Raw genomic sequence first — 23,402 nt, 5'->3', positions numbered from 1 at the left:
CAGAAGTGTGGGTGGTCTGGGAACCTCACTTGCAGCTGATGTCTATATTGGGTAGTTAGCACCAGAAATGTGTTGAAGTACACCCAGTTGGGAGTGAAACAGAACAGGTGTCTCACAAAAATATTCATTTTTTTCTAACTCTCTTCCTGGCCTCCTCTTACTTCTGGCTGTCTTGTCTCCCTCTATTATGTATGCCATCAAATCCAGGCCACCTCCCCCCACTACTTCCAGGTTTTGCTATTTCTTCCTATAGAATAAAGAAACCCATCTCTTTCCTTGTGTATAAGAAATGTTGTAATATAAGGTATCAGCTTAAAATTAGTGGTTCCCTCTTCCACACAACTCTACAAAGAGAACTTGGCTTTTCTCAGTGTCTGGAATGGCTCCACAAGAGGTTGAAATGGGGTGGGGGCAGCAGTGGTTGAGAAAGGGGAAACTGGCTCTGTGCATAAGAGGGATTTTTACCCTAAGGCCTCGCTAATTTTCTCCTCAACTATTTAAAGTCCAACACACCATACCATCACGAGGATGATTTCCTTTCCCTCCAAACCAAGAACTTTATATTTCTTCTAACTTTGGCCTTATTATGTCAGGGGACCATTTGTCCTCTGCCCACTCCTCTTGTATTTCACCATCAACAGAAACTAATGGTGTCGAGCTTAAATATTTTTCTGTAATAGATTTCTGCTCACTAGGAATTGAGTAGTAGTGACAAAAGTTTTGGTTTATTTATTCATAAATACATAATAGAATTAAAATTAGGCCAACTCGGTTACAGAGATACCAGGGCTATAGGTAGTTAAAATCTCTTTCTCAAAAAACAAAAGGTATCTTTTCTCGAATTTCTATTTAGAAAATTTACTTTACTTATAAAGTATATATAATGTGGCCCATGATATAAAATTCTAGACATAGTAGATTTAAAAATAGTATAATGGAAAATATAAATATCCATTTTCTTTTCCTATTTATTGTTCATTGTCTTTTCCCAGACTCACATTTTTCTTTATTTTGCAATTTGATTCATACTTGTAGTAAAAACCAGTTTAAATATTATAGAAAGGTATAAAGGAAAAAGTAAAAATTCCCTTCTCTCCATCTTCTCCTCAGATATTAGTGAATCTCCTTCCAAACTTTCAACCACACAGAAGCATTTTTGTTTACAAACCAGAAAACCATGTAAAAATGACTCTTTTAAAAGGCTACGGCCAAAATGGCAAGATGGAGGATCATCTAGATTAAGGCTGCTCTCCCCTATAGAATTTCTTGAGGGGGTTTCACTTTATTTCTCAAGCACATCCTTTGTGTTCCACTCCCCAAAGCTGCCTGGTTTGATACTAATTGCTTTTAATTACTATGCCTGTTTTGGCAGCAGGTGATATAAATGTTAAAAATATAAGATGTGTCTAACAAAATGCCATTAGCCATCAGGACCTGAAGTTCAAGGGAGGGAAGTATGAGGGAGGCAACCTTTCTTGCCATAATCCCAGTTTTGACAAGCCCCAAACTATATATGTACAATATATGTAAGACACAGATTCAATGGGGTATGGTCTCAGGACAGTTTGCCCTTTATTTTATACTTACTTGTGCACTTGTGGTTTTGAACAATTGATGGGTATTAGAGTTTGCCTTGGATACTTGGCTTTGATTAGACTGTTCTGAAATTTAGTTTTGCTCAGTTTAAAAAAAATCCTGTGTTCTCATTATTCTTCAGAAAAAATAGATATGACCCCTTTAAAATGGCTACATTGTTTTCCAGATTAAGTAAATATTTCAACTAGGAGATTAATTATTTTTAAATTGGGAGTGTGGCTAGCTCTTGTTTTTAGAGCATAAAGGTAAAGATAGTGAACTGAATCTTGGATTGGTACTACAAGGAGTATATAACAAACTTCCGGGCTATGAGTTCTAAGTCTTGGCCCTGTCCTAAAAGGCAGAGGAAATTTCCAAAGTCGTTATCTTAGCAACAGAACCCACTGAAATACAGGAGTGGTGGTGTGAGGTGCTTGCCTCTGTTGTTGGCATATTAGTGGATCCAAAAATACCAGCTTCCTAGAGCTTGTTGTAGAGGTTTTCAATGTTTTGAAGGATTTCTTTCAAAGGTTCAAAAGAATTAAAGTTCTCCACCTGACTACAGTTATCTTTGATCTATTTAATAGATGGATAATGAATGATGCCCATAAGATGCCTACATCTATGTTAATAACTGTGTTATCCTGGATGGGTATACAATCCAGATAGAGTGGGAATCACTAGTTTAAGGCACAATCGCTCATTAATTTTGTCTCGGGCCTTAGCAAAATTTAGTTTAAAAGAAACGAGCATTGCTTTAAAAAATATTCCCTCCACAGTCTCCATGCCACCTTTAATAACAGAGTCATCTTCTTCTTCCTTAATTATCCTTATCAGACCTTCCAAAAGGAGGCTGCTATTACTGAATGCCAAAAGCAGCTTATAAGGGGAGAAGGTATGTAGTTAGGGTGGGAGGAACTCTGCGCAAATATTCTCTCTTCATTATTGAAAGTGGAAGATAGAAAGTGGGCAGGGGATAGAAATAAACCAATAAGTATGATGTAAACAGTTTCACAGAGGCTGATTTCTATTTTGGCAAGCCTCTCTACCTGCTATGATCCCTGAGTTCTCTTTTTAGAGAAACTGTAATGCTGATAATAGCAGTTTTTAATCAAAAGATATTAATATCCAATGACATTTGGTAATATTTGCTCAAATACAGGATGAGCATCTCTAATACAAAAATCCAAAATCTGAAATACTCCAAAATCCATGACACTATCATATGGGTAGCTGAGATAGTGACACCTTTCTGATAGTCTGATGTACATAAATTCTGTTTCATGAACAAAATTATTAAAAATATTGTATAAAATTACTTTCAGGCTATATGTATAAGGTATATATGAAACATAAATGAATTTTGTGTTTAGACTCAGGTCCCGTCTCTAAGATATCTCATTATGTATATGCAAATATTCCAAAATCTGAAGGAAAAAAACAGAAAATCTGAAACACTTCTGGTCCCAAGCATTTCGGATAAGGGATACTCAACCCGTATTGCTTTATCCATCCACATTATATAAAGCCATCAAGAGAACTAGTCCGCTGGGTAAAGTCTTTTGTACTGTTCTTTGCAGCGTAAGGCTTTCTTTAAAGATGTAGTAGGCATTCACAGGAGTGTGAATCTGGGATGACTTAAAGCTCTTCTCTTGAAGGATTTTTCCTGTGGCACTCACAGATGGATGTGCCATCTTCTGGCTGAGGAACAAGTTCCATTCCATCACGTATTTCAGGTTTGCTGGCTTGGTGCTCGGCATATGTCTGAAATGTGTGTTTGAAGGCAAGTGAAAGATTAGTCCACACTTCATTCCATTGACTCCTCCACCTCACCCCCACCCCCAATCATGCCATCCTTGATTGTGTATCTTCAGACTGGTTTATTCCAGTCCTAAAATTACATTTTATCTTTAGCTATCACAGGCACTAGGGCAGTATTTCACAATCTATCAAGGAACCCCAATCCACAATTTTATGTGTAGGTAGGAGGCCTCTACAAAAGGGGTGCCAAGCCAAATGGCCCCCCTTGAAACAAACAGCAGCTCACGGCATTTATCCTCCACTTGTTAATGAATAATTTTTTTTTTTTGAATACCCAAATCAGCAAAAAAGATGATAAACTTCTCAAAATAAAGTTGGCAGTCTCACACATTTTTTTAGGCCTGTAATTACATACATTTTTTAAATGGTGACAGGTCTGTGAAATATTCCTATAAATTGGATATTTCAGTTCAATGGTTCTGTGTCCACTGAGCTGTCCATGCCTGGTACTGGGCCAGGCCCAACGAGATGATGACACGAGTAGATAAGCCTAATTAACACTTTAGGGGGAGAAACTCCTACTATTAAAATTCAAGCTAGACCAGCAGAGGGGACAGAACCAATTTAAGGGAAGAAAGGGCTGCTTCTAGTAAATGGTGTAATTTATCATTTTTATTTTTCTATGAAAATAAAAATATGGGAGGGTAGCATCCACAGGCATCAGAATTTACTTTTATTCTGCACACAGAAAAATAAGTTTAGATTAAAAACAAAAACATAAATTCCTATTTTTTTCCTTCCTGGCTAGATTTTACTGAGTAAAACACAAGGTAGTTACTCAAAGGACCAATCCTCGGATTCCTAACAAATATCTGTACTTCAGGATTAACCCTTAGGTATTAGAACTATTATAAATATTTTTCATGTGTTTGATTGTCTTATACAGCAAGCTAAATATCTGCTTTCTGCTCTATAATGTAAAAGGTACAGATCTTAAGTATCAAGGAGAACGAGGAGGCAACCTTTTCTACCTGTTTCTACTCAAAAATTTTGGGTAGAAAGAGATGGCCAACCTTCTTATTTTTCAGATGAGGAAAATGTTGTTCTCTGAGATTCAAGAACACCTAAACTAGGAATTTTATGAGGCATTTAATAAAAGAGAGGACTGACAAGATGGGAGGAGCTTCTATTCTGTATTTGTGAGGGCTCCAAGCATTGTTTTTCATGATATGGAATAAAGATTTAAAAAAACACGGAGGCCACAAAGGGACTTAGCACTAGTCCTGTGTTTCCCTACGCTAGCGCCTTGGCTTAGCCAGCCAGTCCAGGCTGACTCTCTGAACACTTCTAGAAGCAAGACCCAAGGCACTCAGGCCAAGCATGTGGTCTGAGGACGCCTGGCCCAGCAGGGTGGACACTCTGGACTGACCTGGAGTACCCTGTAATAATAGCAGTAAAGCCTGTGTGGCTGGAGAAGGTCCCTAGCAGTCAACTGCCCTTCTTTGGCAATCTTCTTAGCTTCTTCATCATTTTCCTGAAAGGTTTAAAAGAAAACAAAACAATGAATGAAAATTACTCCTATAATCCATAAAGAAAGGAGGACTGAGTGTGAGGTAGGACAGATGTGAGGCTGAATGTGAACAGCATGGAGAGATGGAACCTATAATGGAAAAATAACTGAAGAATGAGGCTATGGAAAGAGACAGAGGACTTTCCTAGACATCTCTGTGAAGGAGAAATGATCATACGCGCTTGGCCCCTGTTGTACCACGCCAGTAAACCATCCCCTCTCCCCACAGGGCCACCACCCATATGCAGCCTCTGTTGTGACTATCTTGGCACTTTTCCAGCTACACAGGAGGTAAGCTTGGGGTTCATCGTCTGTCTTGCCAGCTTAGCTCTCTCTGCTTGACAGTAGAATGAATCCATTTTCATGTTATAACATCGTTTAAAAGCTCCATGTAAATATATAGTCAAAAAGTTGCGTTACAAAACAGTAGCTAGGAGAGACTATATTGGTTTTATAATAAAAACATTCAGTCATTAGGCCGGGCACAGTGGCTCACGCCTATAATCCTAGCACTCTGGGAGGCCGAGGTGGGAGTATTGCTTGAGCTCAGGAGTTCGAGACCAGCCTGAGCAAAATCGAGACCCCGTCTCTACTAAAAATAGAAAGAAATTAGCCAAACAACTAAAAATAGAAAAAAAATTAGCCAGGCATGGTGGCACATGCCTGTAGTCCCAGCTACTTGGGAGGCTGAGGCAGGAGGATCACTTGAGCCCAGGAATTTGAGGTTGCTGTGAGAGAGGCTGATACCACAGCACTCTAGCCCAGGCAACAGAGTGAGACTCTGCCTTAAAAAAAAAAATTCAGTCATTAGTACCCACAGGCTGTTCTTTCAATACCAGGAATAGTCAGTCTTTCTAATTATACTTTTGGAAAACAGTTAATATTCTACCATCCTGCCCGCAGGAAAAGCCATTTGCAAGTAACTGTGGCTTTTATAAAGTGTCACAAAAATGATTCTGCTTCAGGCACCCAGCTATTTCTATGACCATATATTACTTCTTAGAAACTTAGAATAAACTCTTATAACAGAAGGGTAAATTTTTAATGTTTTATAATAAACACATCAGCTTTGAAATACTTTTCCTTTCAAAAAAGGAATTCCTATTTTATGGGAAACTTGTGATTCTTGGGACATTGTATAGCATGCATTCATTAAGAACTTGTGTCCTTTTTCTAACTGGAGAAAAGAGTACTGTAATTGCCTTAAATGTTTTCTTACGCATAAAGCACTTTAACTCTGTCTTTTCAATCAGTAATTTGCATTTCGTGTGTTCTTGTCTGTGTGTGTAAGCATGAATAGTGATTCATCTAGAAAATTTATACTCTTATATAAAACACTAGGCTTCAAAACTTCCAAAAATCCTCAAAACTGCTGACAGAGGGTATGCAAAATGATTCTGATGCTGATTCTTTAAATATTTCATGGGAACAAAAATTTCAGAAAATAACATTTTTTTTATTCCATTATGTCAAATTGCATTGTGATAGAACTTGTGTAACTAACACTGGTAAATTTGTTATTGCCTAAAGAAATGAAAATTGCAGGAAACATACCTTGGCCCATTTCACTTTCTCTAGTAAATCACTAAGATTTCTTTTAACTGGAACATAATGTTTCCAAGGCTTTAGTGCCAGGTAGAAATGTTCGTAATATGGCGAGTCCTGTTTTAGAACCAGACTGTCGCCTAGCATGAGATAGGGATATCTGTAAGCAGCCACGGTCCCATCCACATTCACTTGATACTTGTACTGAAAGATTAAAAACAAACAAACAAACAAACAAACCTTTTAACAGTTATTTGCTTCACTTTGGCTTCCCTTCAACACTGTCATACTAAATCCAAAGGAATTATTTTCCATGTTCCAACTTTTGTGTTTAAAAAATATTTATTTTTTAACTTATATTTTTTCTTTGTATTAAAATCAGAAGCAGCCTTTAGTAGATCAATTATAAGACATATAACACATTTACAGGCACGATGATAAATAAATAGGGAATAAATACCTATTTCAATTATGTCTATGTAATGGGGAATATACAGATTTCTGTAACCAGATAGGAAAACTATTGTCAAAAGTTCTATGTGTCTTAAAGCTGAATATTGATAACAATTTACACTTTCATTTATATATTATTTAATTTGTTCCTTATACTCAATCTATGAAACAGGAAGATATTATTTCTATTTTATGGTTTTAGTATTGAGGAGACAGAAACCTGGAGAAGTTTAAGGACTTGGGCAATGCTGGCAACACAGGAGGAGCTCTGTTTGCGTATCTGCTGGATTAATATATTTTGTTTTACCTTTGGAAAGCACTTTTCATAGGCATTAAACCTCATTCAATAACAACGTGAAGCAGGTATTATTAACCTCTCCTCTCCTTTTTTTTTTTTTTTTTGACAAATGAGAAAACTGGTGTTCAGAGAAATTTATAAACCTCTACTCTCTGACTCCAAATCCCCTGTTCTTTTCATGAGATCACACTGAGATGAAGAAGATATACTCTCAGATCTGGAAATTAATTTTTTCTTAAATAATTGGTACCAAGAAATTTTCTAGCCAGTTAGGCTTTGTCACATTGCTCACATCTCTCTCTCCTTTAAGTCTCCTGATAGTGTTCTGAAGGAGCTAGGCAGGCCTCACAAGTGTTTAGAGACCAAGGCACTAAGAGAGGAAGGTCCCACAGCTGGTGGCAGGGGCAGGATTAGGGGCAGAACTTGAACCCCAATTTCCAATTCCTATTTTATATGTATGGAATTTATATTCTTTCTATTTACAAAAGACATTTGAGATCACTTTGCGTAAAAAATATTTATATTCTCAGTTTATTAAACATACACAAAAGTAAAACAAGAGAAATAAATACATCAAAACCTCAGGTTAAACCTTGTACTATATTCTGAGTACTAAGTATAGTTCTGAGCTATTTGGTAGACAAAATTAACAACAAGAAAAGAAGGAAACCACGAGTTTTGTAATTGCCAGTGTCTGATAAGAAAGTATAAAAGTCAGATACTAACAGTTCCAATTTATAACCTTGAAAAGAGAAATTGTAGCTACTTATTATCCCATAGCAAATGTTTAGGGGATTTGGATAAACTGCGGATTGGAGTGATCGAGCAGTTTTGAAAATTTAAGATGTGACTCTAAAAGAAAAATTGAGTAGACCAAAATTTAAATGGAATTATTTTCCATCTTCAAACAGGCAGACCTTCCATTCTAAAAACTAGGGATTTCATATGATCACAGCAAGCATGCAACTTACCCTGTAAAAGGCACTTTCATGGATGCTGATGGGAAGAATAAACAATGTCTTTCAATGTTAACAAATTTCTGCAAACTATCTGGAGGAATATGGCTATTCCAAATAGGATGCAAGAAGGGAAGTTACTCAAATAATGAAGGAATGTTTTAATTATATTTTCCTGTTAATAATTTAAGTGGAAATAAACATAGATCATCAAGACTCCAAAAAAAAAAAAAAAGTGTGAAAGTGTGTTAGTTCACAAGACAGGAGAAATTTGCCTAAGCCCAAATATTTGGTAGACTTTTTTTAATACAAGTTTATCACTTCATATCCATACAGGAAAACTCAAATGCATACCTTAAAGAAATCAAAGAAACCTGTCAACTTGGCTTTTCCAAGCTCCTTTTCTTTCTCTTGGAAAAAGAAATATCCTGTAATTCCTGCATCTAGTAGCTGTGGATTTTCTTTGGACAGCTGTACCAACTGGAGCCTCTCCTCTCGGCTATCTCTACCTCTGAAGAAAGCTTTCTCCGTTTTATTGAACCAGGAAGGCCCTAGAAGTTTGAGGCCATAAAAAAATTATGATTATGAATTTGACGTTTTTATATGGCAAGCATAATCATCCTTAATCTACCACTGTCACTTAAGATGTTAAAGCTCTTTTATCAACTCATCTTCTAAAGTAGATGCTATTTCCAAAAACCTGGGATTGAGTCTCAATTTGCCAGAGATACTCTCAAGTTTAGACTTTCAAAATCAGTCCTTTTATTTGCTGTATTATATAAAAGAATGCTCTACTTTTACCCATTTGTCTACTAGTGAGAGCTCACACAAGTATTGGTGTTTTCTGTTACACAGCACGAGGAAATATCCAAAATAATGTTGGACCATGTTCAAAGCAAAAGGAGATTCAATAACTTGGCTCACTCACCAAGGCATTAGCATCCTCCATTTTTTGTGTTTCACCATCAAACATGAACTAGGCTTTTGTTCTTAGACAGGGTGACCAGAAAAAAACTATATATCAAAGTATTACCCACAAATCCTTAGGTTGCTCAGAATTTTGAGCACATCTTTTTTGAATGCAGGGAAGACTTTTTTCTAAAATGTTGTTAAATGCAAATATATATGTGTAACTCAGCTATATACATATATTTATATTCTATCTTTCCTGGAAGGGAAATATTCTGGAAGAATAATTTAAATCTATTTCTATTATTCTAAAGAGAGAAGTCATTGGTTAATAACTGTCAGTATTTTAAGGGATAAATCATAAAATATAGAAATTTTGAAGGGAGTTAATTTCTTTAGTGTTTTAGTGCACTTCTCAACAAATTAAATTAGAAGTAGGTCAGTTTTCATTTCAGGTTATCTTTAGATAGTAACAAAATGTAACTTACAAAAAGTCTCTGGTCTTATCTACCACGTTCACCAAGCCGAAATAAACAGAAATAGAGTCTATAAAGACAATTCAAGGTTTTTTCTACTCAGGGAAATTGGTTTAACAAAAAGATGTGTTTTACCATAAATTTAAAGCTATCAAACAGGCAGAAACGAATTCAGATTTTAAAAGATCAAGAGAAGCAGAAAAGTGGGCCTGGTGACTCGCACCTGTAAACCCAGCACTTTTGGAGCCCCAAGCCAGGAGGATTGTGTGAGGCAAGGAGTTAGAGACCAGCCTGGGTGGCACTGGGAGCCCCCATCACTACAAAAAAATTTAAAAAAAAAATTAGCTGGCCTTGGTGGTGGTGATGGCTGTAGTCCTAGCTACTTGGGAGGCTGAGGCAGGAAAATAGCTTGAGCCCAGGAGTTCAAGGTTGCAGTGAGCTCTGTCTGTGCCACTGCACTCCAGCCTGGGTGACAGCGGGAGACCCTGTCTCTAAAAATTAATTAATTAATTAATTAAAAGAGCAGAAAAACAAAGGAGGAGAATTTCTTATAAATTGTTGGAGGTAGGAATATCCAAATTATATTATTATCACAATTCTCTTACATTTGCATAAAATTTTATATTTTTCAAAATTTTCTCTCATTTCATCCAGAAATATAAAGACATTGGAGTCAGAATTAAGTGACAACTTTACCAAATATATATTTTAATATGGTATTTACAAATGACCAACTCAAAGGAGACTCAGTGAAGGTTAAGTTTGGGCATTACTGGGTCAAACCATGTATCCTTAATTTCTGGATTAGAAGAATCCTAAACAAGTCACTTTAGCATTTAATGTGCTGTTTTTCTTTTCTCTTGGTAATAAAATAAGAAGAATGGTTTTTAAAAGATATACATTTACTCTCTCTAACTGAGTATTTCCTTTACCTTTTAACCTCTAATCTTTTTCTTAGAGAATTAACCTTAATTTACCTGTATTTCCCTGAATAGAGAGAAGATCATTTGTAACACCCCTCATTGCTTCCAGTGTGGAGTGGGTGATGTCATACGTTGGAAGTATAATGTCCCTTGAATCCAGAGAGCCACACCATGAAATGATAGGTACGGGGCCAGGGGTTTCATTGACGTTGCGATGCTCCAAGGGCCAATCTCCAAGGTTAATGTAAAATTCTAAGTCTGGGAGAAGGACCTACATAGACAAAAGTATAAACATCCGTGCTGGGAAGGCTTCAGTCTTTGGTACTAAATACTTCAGTTCTTTGGCTTTCTTAAATATTTCTAGTTGAGCTGACCATCCGAAAACATTAAGACAGGAAAGATGAATGCGTCTCGATCATCAGCAGCATCAGAAAATCACAGGTGAGGATGGTACCTGACAAATTCACTTAACCAGGAGTCAGTTACCTCTGTCCACAGGAGGCATTTAAAATTTAGTATTACAGAAGTGGAAATGGTGTAGAGAGGTATAAATGAGAGGCAAGAACCCTCTCCACCAGCTGCCTAAGCAAGAATTTACAAAGTTAGACCCAAGCCCTTGTTCTCCTTCACTATCCCCCGCTTTACCTCATCTACCTTTGTTTCTAGAATCCGCCACCCCATTTCCATCTCCATGCAATGGCTTCCTTACCAGGTGTTCTCACTCTAGCCTCTCCCTGTTCTCATCTACTCTCCACATGGCCACTCAATTTTCTAAAACTAAAATTAATTCTAAAACTAAAATTTCTATAATTAATTTGGTTAATGTCACTACCAAGCTTAACAAAACCTTAAGCCTGTGGGACAAGGTCATAACTCTCTGGCTGGCATTAAAGGCCTTGCTGTCTTGCTCCAGCTTAGCTGTAAACCCATCTTCCATCTGCCCATGTACCAGTGAACTTCAGGCTACTCTCTGAAAATGCCGTCCACCTTAATACGAAATTCCCTTCACTTGGTTATGTTCTGCTCCTGCTTATTCAACTTGGCATTCTCCTTTCCCATCCTCCAAACGCAGTTCTAAATCACCTTCTCTATCACTTGCCCTCTTCAGGCACTTGAACCCTATTTACCTACTTTTCTTCAGGGCTTATCATGTTGTGATATAATTGTTTGTATTCACATCCCACCTTCACTTCCAAGGAACAAAAACAAGTCCCACTAGAGTGCGCTGCTCAAAGACCAGGAAGAAGTCTCATTTGCCTCAGATTTCTTCCCAGCCACCAGGCAAAGAACAAAACAGAAGGGCGAGGGATGTGAAAATTCACCCTCTTGCCTCCCTGCTATTATTTATAAGTTCATTAGTAAATTCTGCATCAGAAGTTCTCACTATGGAGCAGGATTTCTCAGGTTTGCACTATTGACATTTGAGCCTGAATAATTCTTTGCTGTGGGGGGCTGTCTTGTGTATTGCAGGAATGTTTACCCACTAGATGCTACTAGCAACGCTCACTCTACCCACTAGATGCTAGTTGCGATAACCAAAAGTCTCTAGATATTGCCAATTGTTCCCTTAGGGGCAAAATCATCCCCAGTTAAAAGCTACTGCTATGGAGCCAGCAACACGAGGATAAGGATACAGCAATACAAGGCAGGGTGGACTGGTGGTGGCCCAGGAAAAGAGCACTGCCTTGTATGCTCACATTGTGGGCTGGGGGGGTGGGGAGAGAGGAATGCTATTTAAAATAAGAACCGATAGCAGCCACACATTTAATATACCTGGGGAATCACATATCAGCAAATTTGGTTTTTGGTTTAGAAACCATCTTGATGGTCTTTCTGGGTGAGAAAGATAAAAACTGCCTACCTCCATACCTCACCCTGCATGATCAGGAACAAGAAAGACCAAACAGTAGTTTGAATTGCTCTGCTTAACAGTAATTTAGAGTTCTGCAAATGTGGACGTAGGGGCTGAGTAGTGCGACAGGGGAATGCTGTTGGGGGATGTAGAGAGCCTGAAGGACAGCGGGGCCAGGCCACATTTATTTAGTAAGAGGCTAAGACCTGAAGATCAAGAATAGCCAGTGAGAGATTCCCAGAAGCAAGGATGACTGAGAGTCAGATTGGTACAGGGATGTCTATTTTTAAATGTCAGGGTTTTTGTTTGTTTTTTAGTATGCACTATACAAAATAACCTCTCTCTGTTACACCAACATTCACCACAATATGTCATGTACACTATCTTCTATTAATAGATGTGCTTAGGGTAAAACAAAGAAAATGTGTTCTAAGTTCAAGTCATTTTGAGGTGAAGAGAAGAAAACAGCTACAGAAGGTGCAATCTGAAGGAGAGGGGTATTCAGCAGGAACAGAGAACTTAAAGAAGTGACCCCCAGGCTGTAAACATCTGGGAATTCACAGAAACCCTGGGAGTGCCCTGTGTGCCTTATCTACCTGGGATGGGGGCTCAAGCTATTTAATTTAAATCTTATAGGAAAGTGAGAACCACAAAGATGGAGGACTTATGAACACTTAGGTGGTAAATATCTTAGATGTATATTTCTGAGCCTGAAATCCATTTTCATCCTTTGCCATTGTAAGTATCTAAATGCTACAACTAAATAATTACATAATACTATTTTTGGAATCAATTCATTCATTCCTCATACCTTTCTTGCCAGTGACAGCAAAATCTCATCAGAGAACATTTTGAAGTCTGTGTATTTCCCTAAAGATCTTCGGTAAATGTGGTTACTGAGAATTGTGTAATGAACAACAGCACCCCTCTCGTCCCCAAACCTTTTGGGGACTTCGTTTAGCATCTGCTGGAGATTGATGCTGGGGAAGGAAGCAAAATCTTTTGCAATCTGTGGTTCCTCGGTTGGACAAGAAAGAATTGTCTGCCATGCCTGAGGATCCTCTTCCGGACACGCACAGTATTCGTGGTACACTGGTCCTAGGGAAGATAAAACACAAACAATGCCACGCTCCATTAACAAGCACCAACACAAGGGTTGTTTCTGCTCCTGCTTCTTGGTGAATTCTAAGATTATCCAGACAGAGATAATCTACCCTGGTCAAATCAGTGATACAGTTATGTCAGAGTCCTACTCTTCTACTTTCTGTCCCCTTCTCACACCACCCTGGATAACCTAGTAGAGCATATGCCCTCTCCCAATCTAACCTACTCTCAGTCAATTAGCTGATAAATTTATTTCTGGTGAGGTATAAATGGTTCATAAACACACCAAAAAACTTACCTTTTAACAAGGAAAAAGAGAATGTATTAATTTTCAGGCATTATAATATAGTAGGGGTAGTGATTATTAAAGACCAGGTGGGGTCTCCTCCTCTAAGTCCCTAAAATCAGCACATCTCAAAGTGGAAATGTGTAACCCAGGGGGCTCTGGCAGGGTAATTTTAAGTGGCCACCCACAAGCATAGAACTTCTCTGAAGGCCCATTTAAAAAAGGATTTATGCAAATTTTATATCTTATTTCAAGATATATCTATATTTATTTCAATATAAAATTATTTTAAAAATTATTTAAAATTTTTAAGGATTTCTACTTCAGACCAACATGACTAATTGGGACTGATTTATCTTCCCACCTGAAACAACCAAAACACACCCAGACGAAATGACAAAATATATTAAACAACAGTTTTTAAGGCACTGGATATCAGGCAATGAAGGACAGTGAGTCTGAAAGATGGGAAACATATAAGGTAAGCCCTACAATTCCTACTGCTTACTGCTTATGGGAATTTCCAGGTTGTGGTCTAGGGAGGGGCGATGTAGGCAAAGCTAGGCAGTCTCAATGAGTTGCAGAAAGAGAGCGGACAGTCCAGGGAGACCAAGGCAGCTAGAATTTGTAGGACAAAGTATCTGAAAAGAGAGCACTGCACAGAGAGAGAACTCTAGAGATCTGTAGAAGGACTCCTTTAAATATTTAGCAGAACATATGATTAGTGCATGTGTGTGAAGAAACTATCCAAGGGAGGGGAAGAACCATCCAAAATGACCAGAGGGAACAGGGCCTACCACATAAGAGGGCTGGTAATAGTGCCAGTTGGTACCAGCCGGACTGGAAAGCCTCCTAATTCGTGGGCTTGGGTAGAGTACACAGAAGGGTATTGCCTCAGTAGTGGGGAATAATTAGCCCTAAACTAAACATGGCTCTAGTCCCACCTAATAAACTGTAAAAGCAAAACTTGAAATGATTAAACTATTTCCAAGTAACTTAACTGCATCCCAGAAAAATACTCAAGAAGATAACTGATAAAGAGAAAACCTCAAAAGCAGTACAGGAAACAAAGGCAAATATAATGGTAGATCTAGTGTTGGAAACAATGCCAGTGAGAAGACTGAGGAGCAGAATCTTTAAAGTATCAAAGGAAAAAACAGCCCCATCAACCTATAATTCTATAACTAGTGAAATGTCTTTTAAAAACGAAGGCAAAATATAGATTTTTCAGCCATTCAAAAGCTGGAAGAATTTATCATGAGCATTCTCACACTAAGAGAAACATTAACAGAAATCCTTTAGGCAGAAGGCAAATGTTACTAGATAGAAATACAGATCTATACAAAGGAATGAAGAGCACCAGAAATGGTAACTATATGGATAAATACACAAGATTATTTTTTATCATTTAAATCCCTTTTAATTATTTAAATTTGCTTTCCCTTAAAATGTCAAGTTAAATTGAGCTCTAGAAGGTATGTATACAATGTTTACTCTGTTGCACATGACTTGAAGGTCATCATAACCCACTCTGAAAGGCCTGGGACCTACGCATGTAGGGCTGGCTCTGGAGTATATAATAATCACTTACCTTTCAAGATATAGGGAGACTGAGCCACATGTTCATCACCATAAAGGACCTCTATCTTCAGCCCTTCCTTGACAGTTTCATACATCCTGTATCTTATCAAAAATGTTCCATCGTTCCTGTCCAAAGGTTTAGGAACATGAATCCGGACTAACTCTTTAGGGGAAAGAGATTTGACTACTACTTTGAATGATGTTTGACCTAAAAGAAAAAGAAATATAAATAACTCTACCATGTCACAATTATTATGTTTTAACAATTATTGGATAAGCATCTATAGATATATATGTTATTTATTCGTATAGCATAGATAGTAAACAAAATCATTTCCTTTTGGAAGATCCTTGAGGCCAGGAACTATGCCTCGTTCATATATTCAGACCAAGGATCAGACTCACCATTTAATTCATTAGTCGTTTGATAAAAATTTATTGAATGAACAAAAGCCATTCATTTCTAAAAAGCAAAGAAGTTAACTTTTTGCTTATTTGATCTTTTCTGCTTTGGGTAGTATTAAAGCCCAGATAGTTAAAAATCCATGAACTCTATGCATGACAGACCTCTACAGTAATCCAACTTTCTCCCTGTAAAACATACATAAGCTTTCTTTGTATACCATTTCAAGATCAAATAACCCTCGTTTCTGAGAAAATTTCCCCCTTCTTAAACCCAAAATTCAAGTGATACTTCTCAGCCCATTTCCTCGGGTAGAGAGAAAATACAGCTAGTTACCAGAATCTGTGCACAAGTACACACACAAACACACACAAACACACACATCTTTGTACATATTAGAGTTTACCTCTCTGAGTCTGTTTCCTCAGTTTGAAATGAAATAATGATACTGTGACGATCTCTTCCAACTTCAAAATTCTGTGGGTTTTCTGTTTTAGGTAAACAATACCTACCTAAGAAACTTTCCCTTTTCTATTAGCTGACTTACTTAGGCCTTGAAACAACACTGTTGTATTAATGTTACTGTGGCCAGGAATAAACTTTGAAACCTTTCTTCAGAGAGTGCAGTGAACATACCATTCAGATCCCCAAATCAAAGGGAAATGTTTTTATTTAATAAAAAGTGATGATTCCTCTGAAATCTATACCCCTAGCAAATAGTAAGTTGTGACCAATGTTGTCTTTCATCTCACATCTATATAATAAAATTAAGCATATTTAATATATATTTTTTGAAATTACTAAGTAAGTTTGTTTCTCCTATTCTTGGTTTCTAAATTTAGTGAGTGTAAAATTCTACTTTTTTTTTTTTTGATCTTCAAGGGTTTTGTTTTTCTTGTGGGTCAGGAGGAATGTTTCACAGTCTCTTCAATTTAGTAATAGCAGTGCATTATCCGACACCTTGCTATTAAATAATTAAGTACCAAACACATACATTTTAGGATCCTTGAAACAAGTGTGATAAAACTATGAAAGAAATCTTCTAACATAAATCAACTGTAATAGATAAACATGGGGACTGCAATATAAAAGGTAGTAATATAATATGAAATTATTGGAAATGTTGGCCAATTACCTGAAATGCATAAATGAAACACATAAATTATTGCTTTGCATTATTTCCCACTTGGTTTCAGAAAGAAAATGAGGCACAGCAGATGGAAGATCAGGAGTGCAGAGTCTGAGGATTAGAAAACCATTTCCATTTCCATTGTTCCCTCCCCAAACTGGACACATACAAAAAGGTTTTCTTATATTCTAATCAGATAGTCGTCTTCTCCATAAGTTTAATATTTTAAATGAGCAGAAAAGATATAAGACAAGCATATTACTATGTGATTTTTTTGGAAAGAGCTAGACTTGCAGAAAAAAACTAGCTATAAAATGCTTCATTATTTGTAAATTGAAAGAATTAGACAAGATCACTATGTCTATAACATTTGCAAAATAATATTGATCAGGACTGAAATAGAAATAAGCCATTTTAACCTCATAAGAGAGAAAATGAAAAGAGTGAGATTTCAAATTGCTTCAAATGGAAGGAATGTGAATTCTCATTTGCCCTGGGGGCTAAAATAATAGATCAGAATTGAAGCTCCACTTGAATTTTCTACTCCACAAATTCAAATTTCTTTAAGAGAAATAGCTACTTGGATGAGAATGCAGTAACTATGTAGAAAAAAGGAGGTTGGCAGTATCAACATCTTACATCATTAGAATTAGAAATCTTGAACACATTTGATTTGGAAAGAAATCATAAGCATTTTTAGAAATTCACGTAGTTAGCACCTATTATGGGCCAGTCCCTGAGCTTGAGATTTTTACATGTATTTTCTATCTCATTTATTTTCTACAAGAACTTTCAGGTAAGTATTTGTCACCCCCATTTTACAGATCAAGAAACCAAGGCTCCAAGAAGTTAAATAACTAGACAAGGTCACTTATGTAATGAGTAGCAGAGCCAATATATGAAGATATCATTAACTGGTGAAGGTAGAGGACTGAGTAGAAAGTAAGTATTTATATCCTTTCATCTTGACATATTCACATCCCTCTTCCACCTCTTCTCTCTTCTCATCTACATACAGTATTTATTCAACATCTCTGCTGGGCACTGTGCTAGGTGCTGGGAATCTAACGGTATCAACGGGTTCTGCCTACATTCATAATTGAAGGAAATGCTCAATTTAAGTCAGAGGTTGGTGAAAAATAGAGAAATAGTTTTTCCCCCATCCACGGTCATAGAACCCTATAATTTCTCTCCATGGACCCCAGTTTGAGATCCCCTGCTCTAGATCATTGAAGTTCACAATATGTTTGTTATCTAGGTACTTGGATATATGCAGCATAATAATGGTATTCAGATAAATACCACACTGTTAAATGGGAGTGATGAGGGAATCTTCCTAAGTCATGTACAATAGGCTACAGCTTGAGAAAACTTTTCCTCTTTTTCAATTAGTTCTTGAAGAAAGCAAGATTTCAGGACTTGCAAGTGAATGACAAGTGGCAGAAAATGTAAGAAACTGGTTTCAGAACTACAGGGCAGCTTTTTAACTGGAAGCTAGAAATTAAGTGGCCTGAAAGGAATGAAAGTAAGGTTGTCCGATAAGTTTTTGGTGACTTGGTAAAAAACTTTAGTTTTCTTCCTTATGATTTTTTTCCCTGATTATAAAACATTATGATCATTTTGGAGGAAAAAATTTGAGGGAAAAATAAGAATATGAAAAAGAAAAAATTCTTCACTCTCTTGCTATAACCACTGATAAGACTGATGAGTGTAGGTATTTATTACAAAATTGGAATGAAACCATATAATTTCTTTTCTATTTATTCCAACTTTAACCTTGTATAAGCATTATTAAATAATCTGTATAAATATTACTTTTTTAAAATTTTTAAACATTTTTAATTATGATAAAAAAACAACAAAAAATTTACCATCTTAGCAATTTTTAAGTATATAGTTCAGTAATGTCACGTACATTCACCTTGTTGTGAAATAAATCTCCAGGCATTTTTCATCTTGCAAAACTGAAACTTTTTTTTTTTTTTGCGACAGAGTCTTGCTCTGTTGCCCAGGCTAGAGTCCCGTGGCGTCAGCCTAGCTCACAGCAACCTCAAACTCCTGGACTCAAGCAATCCTCCTGCCTCAGCCTTCCGAGTAGCTGGGACTACAGGCATGCACCACCATGCCTGGCTAATTTTTTCTATATATGTTTTTAGTTGTCCAGATAAGTTCTTTCTATTTTTAGTAGAGACGGTCTCGCTCTTGCTCAGGCTGGTCTCGAACTCCTGAACTCAAACGATCGGCCCGCCTCGGCCTCCCAGAGTGCTAGGATTACAGACATGAGCTACCACAGATGGCCCAAAACTGAAACTTTATACTCATTCAACAACCTCTCACTTACCCCCTCCCCTGGTAACCACCATTCTACTGTCTATTTCTTTCTTTTTCTTTTTTTATTTCAGCTTATTATGGGGGTACAAAAGTTCAGGTTATATATATTGCCTATGTCCCCCCACCCCCCTGAGTCAGAGCTTCGAGCGTGTCCATTCCCCAGACAGTGCGCATTGCACTCATCATGTAGGTATACACCCATCCCCTCCCCCCACCCCCCATCCCCGAGTCAGAACTTCAAGCCTGTCCATTCCCCATCTACTGTCTACTTCTATGAATTTGACTACTTTAGATGCCTCATGTAAGTGGAATCTAAGATGTTACTTTTAATGGCTGTTAAATATTCTACCATAATGAATGTACCATAATTTATTTAGAAATTACTTTATGTCTGGCTATTTAGACTTGCTATAACAAATAATTATAATGCTGCAAAAATACCCTTGTATATAAATCTTTGGCCACGCTGAGAGTATTTTCTCAAGACATATACCTAGAAATCAGATTACCACATTAAAGGGTATGACATTTTTTGTGAATTATATATTTTTAAAGATTACATTTTCTAACTGTTGAAACTAATTTTTCTTATATTAGGGTTGTGAAGTTTAAGACTCTTGATAGTTTAGAAAATTACTTTCAGAAACCATTTACCAATTTGTGCTCCACAAGCAGATAAGAAAGTGACTGAGAGTGTCACATTGCTCTCTTAGTAGCTTTGAGTATTTTCACTTAAAAAAAGACAATCTCATGGTGGTTCACACCTACAATCCTAGCACTCTGGGAGGCTGAAGTGGGAAGATGGCTTGAGGTCAGGAGTTTGAGACTGGCCTGGAGTTTGAGACCAGCCTGAACAAAATAGGTTGACCCTGTCTCTACAAAAAATTAACCAAGTTTGGTGGTGTGTGCCTGTAGTCCTAGCTACTTGGAAGGCTGAGGCAGGAGGATGGCTTGAGCCCAGGAGTTTGAGGTTGCAGTGAGTTATAATGATGCCACTGCACTCTAGCCTGGGCAACAGAACAAGACTCTGTCTCAAAACAAACAAACAAAACTTTACCAATATTTTTAGATCAAAAATTGAATTTTATTTGAATTTGTATTCCTTTCACTAATAGTAATATTAATGGTATTTCATTTTGGATCATGCAATTTTCTGTTTTCATAATAATTTATTAGTTTTCCATTTTCTTTTCTTTCTAAAGTTCCCCTCCATTATAACATTATAAAATTAATTTTAGAAAACAAAGAAAACTATAAATAAGAAAATATACCTCATAGGTAAAGACTTTGAATTTGGATTTAAGAATCTTTTCTTTGGACCTTTAGGAAAATGGAAAGTCTTTCCGTAACTAAAAAAAGTAAAGTCATGGTTTGCAAGGGTAAACCATGCAGAAACAGACGTAACTCCCCTTCTGTTAAGATATTTAATAGACACTGTAAACTGTTTCTGGTTTGTTTAAAAAATATGTATATGTATAATATTAATATATATATTTATATGCATACACATGTACACACAACTTTAAGTCATGTCACCTGTATTTTAACTGAGAGTCTTTAATATACATCACAGGTTGGTAAACTATGGCTAATACAGCTTATTGCCTGTTTTTGTAAAGCCTGTGAGCTAAGAATGGTTTTTACATTTTAAAATGGTCAGAAAGAAAATCAAAAGAATCCTGTGATATGTGAAAAATTATATGAAATTCAAATTTCAGTGGCCATAAATAGTTTTATTTTATTTTAATTTTTGAGACAGGGTATTGCTCTGTTGCCCAAGCCAGAGTGTGATGTACATAGCTTACTACAACCTCAAACTCCTGGGCTCAAGCCATCCTCCTGCCTCAGCCTCCCAAGTAGCTAGTACTACAGGCATATACCACCACATTTGGCTAATTTTTTAAATTTTTTGTACAGACAGAGTCTCCCTATTTTCCTCAGGCTGGTCTCAAACTCTTGGCCTCAGGTGATCCTCCAGCCTTGGCCTCCCAAAGTGCTAGGATTATAGGCATGAGCCACTTCACCCAGGCCATAAATAGTTTTAATGAACACAGACAGGTCTCTTTGTTCACATACTGTCTATGGCTACAAAGGCAGAGTTCAGTAAATGTAACAGAGATTATATGACCTACAAAGCCTAAATTATTTACTATCTGGCCCTTTAAGGAAAAAGTTTGTTGAACCTTCATAAACACTCATGAGTCCCTGTCAATAGAGTCAGAATATTTTATCCTGATGCATATAAGGCATACAAAACCAGCTGTCTAAGGATTTAGGGTCTAATTGATAGATATGTTATCAAAATGATGATCAAAGACAACTTCAGGAGTGGTGTTCTGAGTCAAATGTAGAGCAGAAGCCACTGAGGTGGTTAAGGCAAAAGCAGATTCTGTCACTCCTCAGCTCAAAATTCTCCAATGGCTCTCCTTCATCTAGTTCTACAATCCTTTGCTTGCCATTCAAGGCCCTTGAAGACATCTGGCTACCATCTGACTAGGCTTTTTTGCTCAGCATCATTAAATTACAGTACTTATTTTCTCAAACCCCACCCTCTCTTATGCCTCTTGCTTCTGCACATGCCAGAGCCATCCGCCTGCACGCCTGCCCAGCAAAGCCCTCTCATCCTTCCAATCCCTGTGCCTGAAATCTTCCCGGACTCCTCCAGGCAGACTCTGGCAGTGCCGCAGTGCTCCCGCTGCACTCTGTACATTCTTTCACGATACCAATTATCCTGTTCAGTGATCTGTGATTTGCACGTCTGTTTTACCAACAGACTGTAAAATCCTTAATGGCCAGGCACTTTTTCATTCTTATATTACCATAGAGGTAGACAGCAAATAGATATTTGTTGAATGAATGAAATAATTAAAAAAAAAACCATTAAATCTAAAAGTCAATTATGTTTGGTTACTAAATTCTCTGATTTGACCAATCTTTGCCCCCCCTCCCCAAACTTGAGGCCCACTTCCGGCAGCTTAGTGACTTTCCCAGCCCACTGGCAGGGAAGAGGCATTGGGTTATTCTAATTGTTACTTTGTTGATAAAACAGGGTGCCAGTTGGCCGGAGCCCTAAACTTAGACATAAATTAGTGAGTCCTGACTGGCAACAACTTGAAACCAGCAGGACAAGTTGCAAGAAGTTGCAAAGGTAAGATGTGAACGAGAACGTGGGAGGAGGACGCGGCAGAAAGGGATTCAGGACAGAATCCACCCGAGAAAACCGAATGATTTCTACTGAGTTTCACTAATCCCCGTCATCTGCCTTCAATAACTCAAAACCAAAAAGAAAACAAAAACGTAGCGTGCAAAACTGCCTCCTCCTTTCCGCCTACTGCTCGGACATTTCCTCTGCGTAGGAATTCACAGTTCCAGACCCCGCAGGCCTAAGCAATGCAATCCACGCGATTCCTGGGCTAGATGACTAATCACTTGCAGGCACTCCCTACATGCTGTAACAGTTCAGACAACTAAGTCAGAGATGGAAAGGCCATCCCCAACCTGTGACTCACACCGCATTCACAAGAACACCCTGGGCGCCATCCTTTCAGAACACCAGCCCCTGCACACTCAGTATGGAAGAGCTCTTGGAGTTCATACATTCAAATGCATTCATTCATGCATTCAACAAACTTTTGTGGCTGTTCCTGTCCCCTTTGTGTCCAGGAAGGAGGAGGGAAGACCTGCCCCAATAAAGAGCGACATACGCCGGACAGGGACGCCACGCAGGGCGCGGCAGATTGGGGCGGCGCAGCGCGGGCGGGGACGCGCAGCGGGGAGGGGAAAGGAGGGGACCGGGTAGCGGGGCGAGGAAGGCCCGCGGCTCGACACTACCTGGGGGCGAGCGAGTGAGGTTGTGGCCCTCCGAGTTGACCGCTTGCAGGTAGAAATAGCGGACGGGCAGAACGACAGCCGCCTGCAGCCCGGGCCCCCACACCAGGCTCCGCCGCGCGCTGACCGGCGCCTCGGGGGCCCCCGCGGCCACGAGCAGGGCGAGCTGCAGGGGCAGCAGCGCGGCCCGCGGGAGGCGGCGCATGGTCAGCGAGGCCGCCGAGGTCCAGCTCCGCAGCGGGGAGGGGCCGGGAGCGCCGCGGGCCGGGCAGGGCCCACCCCGGGGCGGGCTTGTGCGCGGCCGGCCGTCCCGCCCCGGCTCCCTCCCGGCGGGCTCGCGCCTTGGTCGCCGGCGGTGCGCACCGCAGAGGGTCGGCTGTGGACACGCCTCCCTCGCTCCGGTCCGAGTGACCCCGTGGAGG

General features: G+C 38.5%; 1 protein-coding gene across 4 annotated transcripts; it reads right to left on the bottom strand.

Annotated features, from left to right (window-relative positions):
- Positions 1–1,054: 1,054 nt before the first annotated feature.
- POGLUT3 (protein O-glucosyltransferase 3) lies at positions 1,055–23,193 on the bottom strand. Of its 4 annotated transcripts, none has more exons than XM_069468969.1 (8): positions 22,984–23,193; positions 15,300–15,497; positions 13,130–13,416; positions 10,521–10,737; positions 8,513–8,709; positions 6,461–6,655; positions 4,766–4,870; positions 1,055–3,339 (listed from the first exon to the last, which is right to left on the bottom strand). In XM_069468969.1, the coding sequence occupies exons 1-8, from the start codon at positions 23,183–23,185 to the stop codon at positions 3,214–3,216; spliced, it is 1,527 nt and encodes a 508-aa protein (XP_069325070.1). In that variant the 5' UTR covers positions 23,186–23,193; the 3' UTR covers positions 1,055–3,213. The 4 variants fall into 4 exon arrangements, with proteins under 4 accessions (XP_069325070.1, XP_069325072.1, XP_069325071.1 ...); XM_069468971.1 differs by lacking the exon at positions 22,984–23,193 and adding an exon at positions 22,662–22,700; XM_069468970.1 differs by lacking the exon at positions 4,766–4,870.
- Positions 23,194–23,402: the final 209 nt, after the last annotated feature.

The sequence above is a fragment of the Eulemur rufifrons genome, chromosome 6 (genome assembly GCF_041146395.1).
Source record: "Eulemur rufifrons isolate Redbay chromosome 6, OSU_ERuf_1, whole genome shotgun sequence".
Classification (NCBI taxonomy): Eukaryota; Metazoa; Chordata; class Mammalia; order Primates; family Lemuridae; genus Eulemur; species Eulemur rufifrons.
The sequence above is the reverse complement of the archived record's forward strand: the minus strand, read 5'-3'. Positions and strand labels throughout refer to the sequence as shown.

Bases quoted from the DNA above. Each gene is read 5' to 3' on its own strand.
- POGLUT3 (XM_069468969.1), bottom strand. From the start codon at position 23,185: ATGCGCCGCCTCCCGCGGGCCGCGCTGCTGCCCCTGCAGCTCGCCCTG. The intron at 15,498-22,983 runs GTAGTGTCGAGC...TTTTTCTTTTAG, and splicing joins CCTCACTCGCTCGCCCCCAG to GTCAAACATCATTCAAAGTA. The intron at 10,738-13,129 runs GTATGAGGAATG...TTGTCTATGTAG, and splicing joins TGCTGTCACTGGCAAGAAAG to GTCCTTCTCCCAGACTTAGA.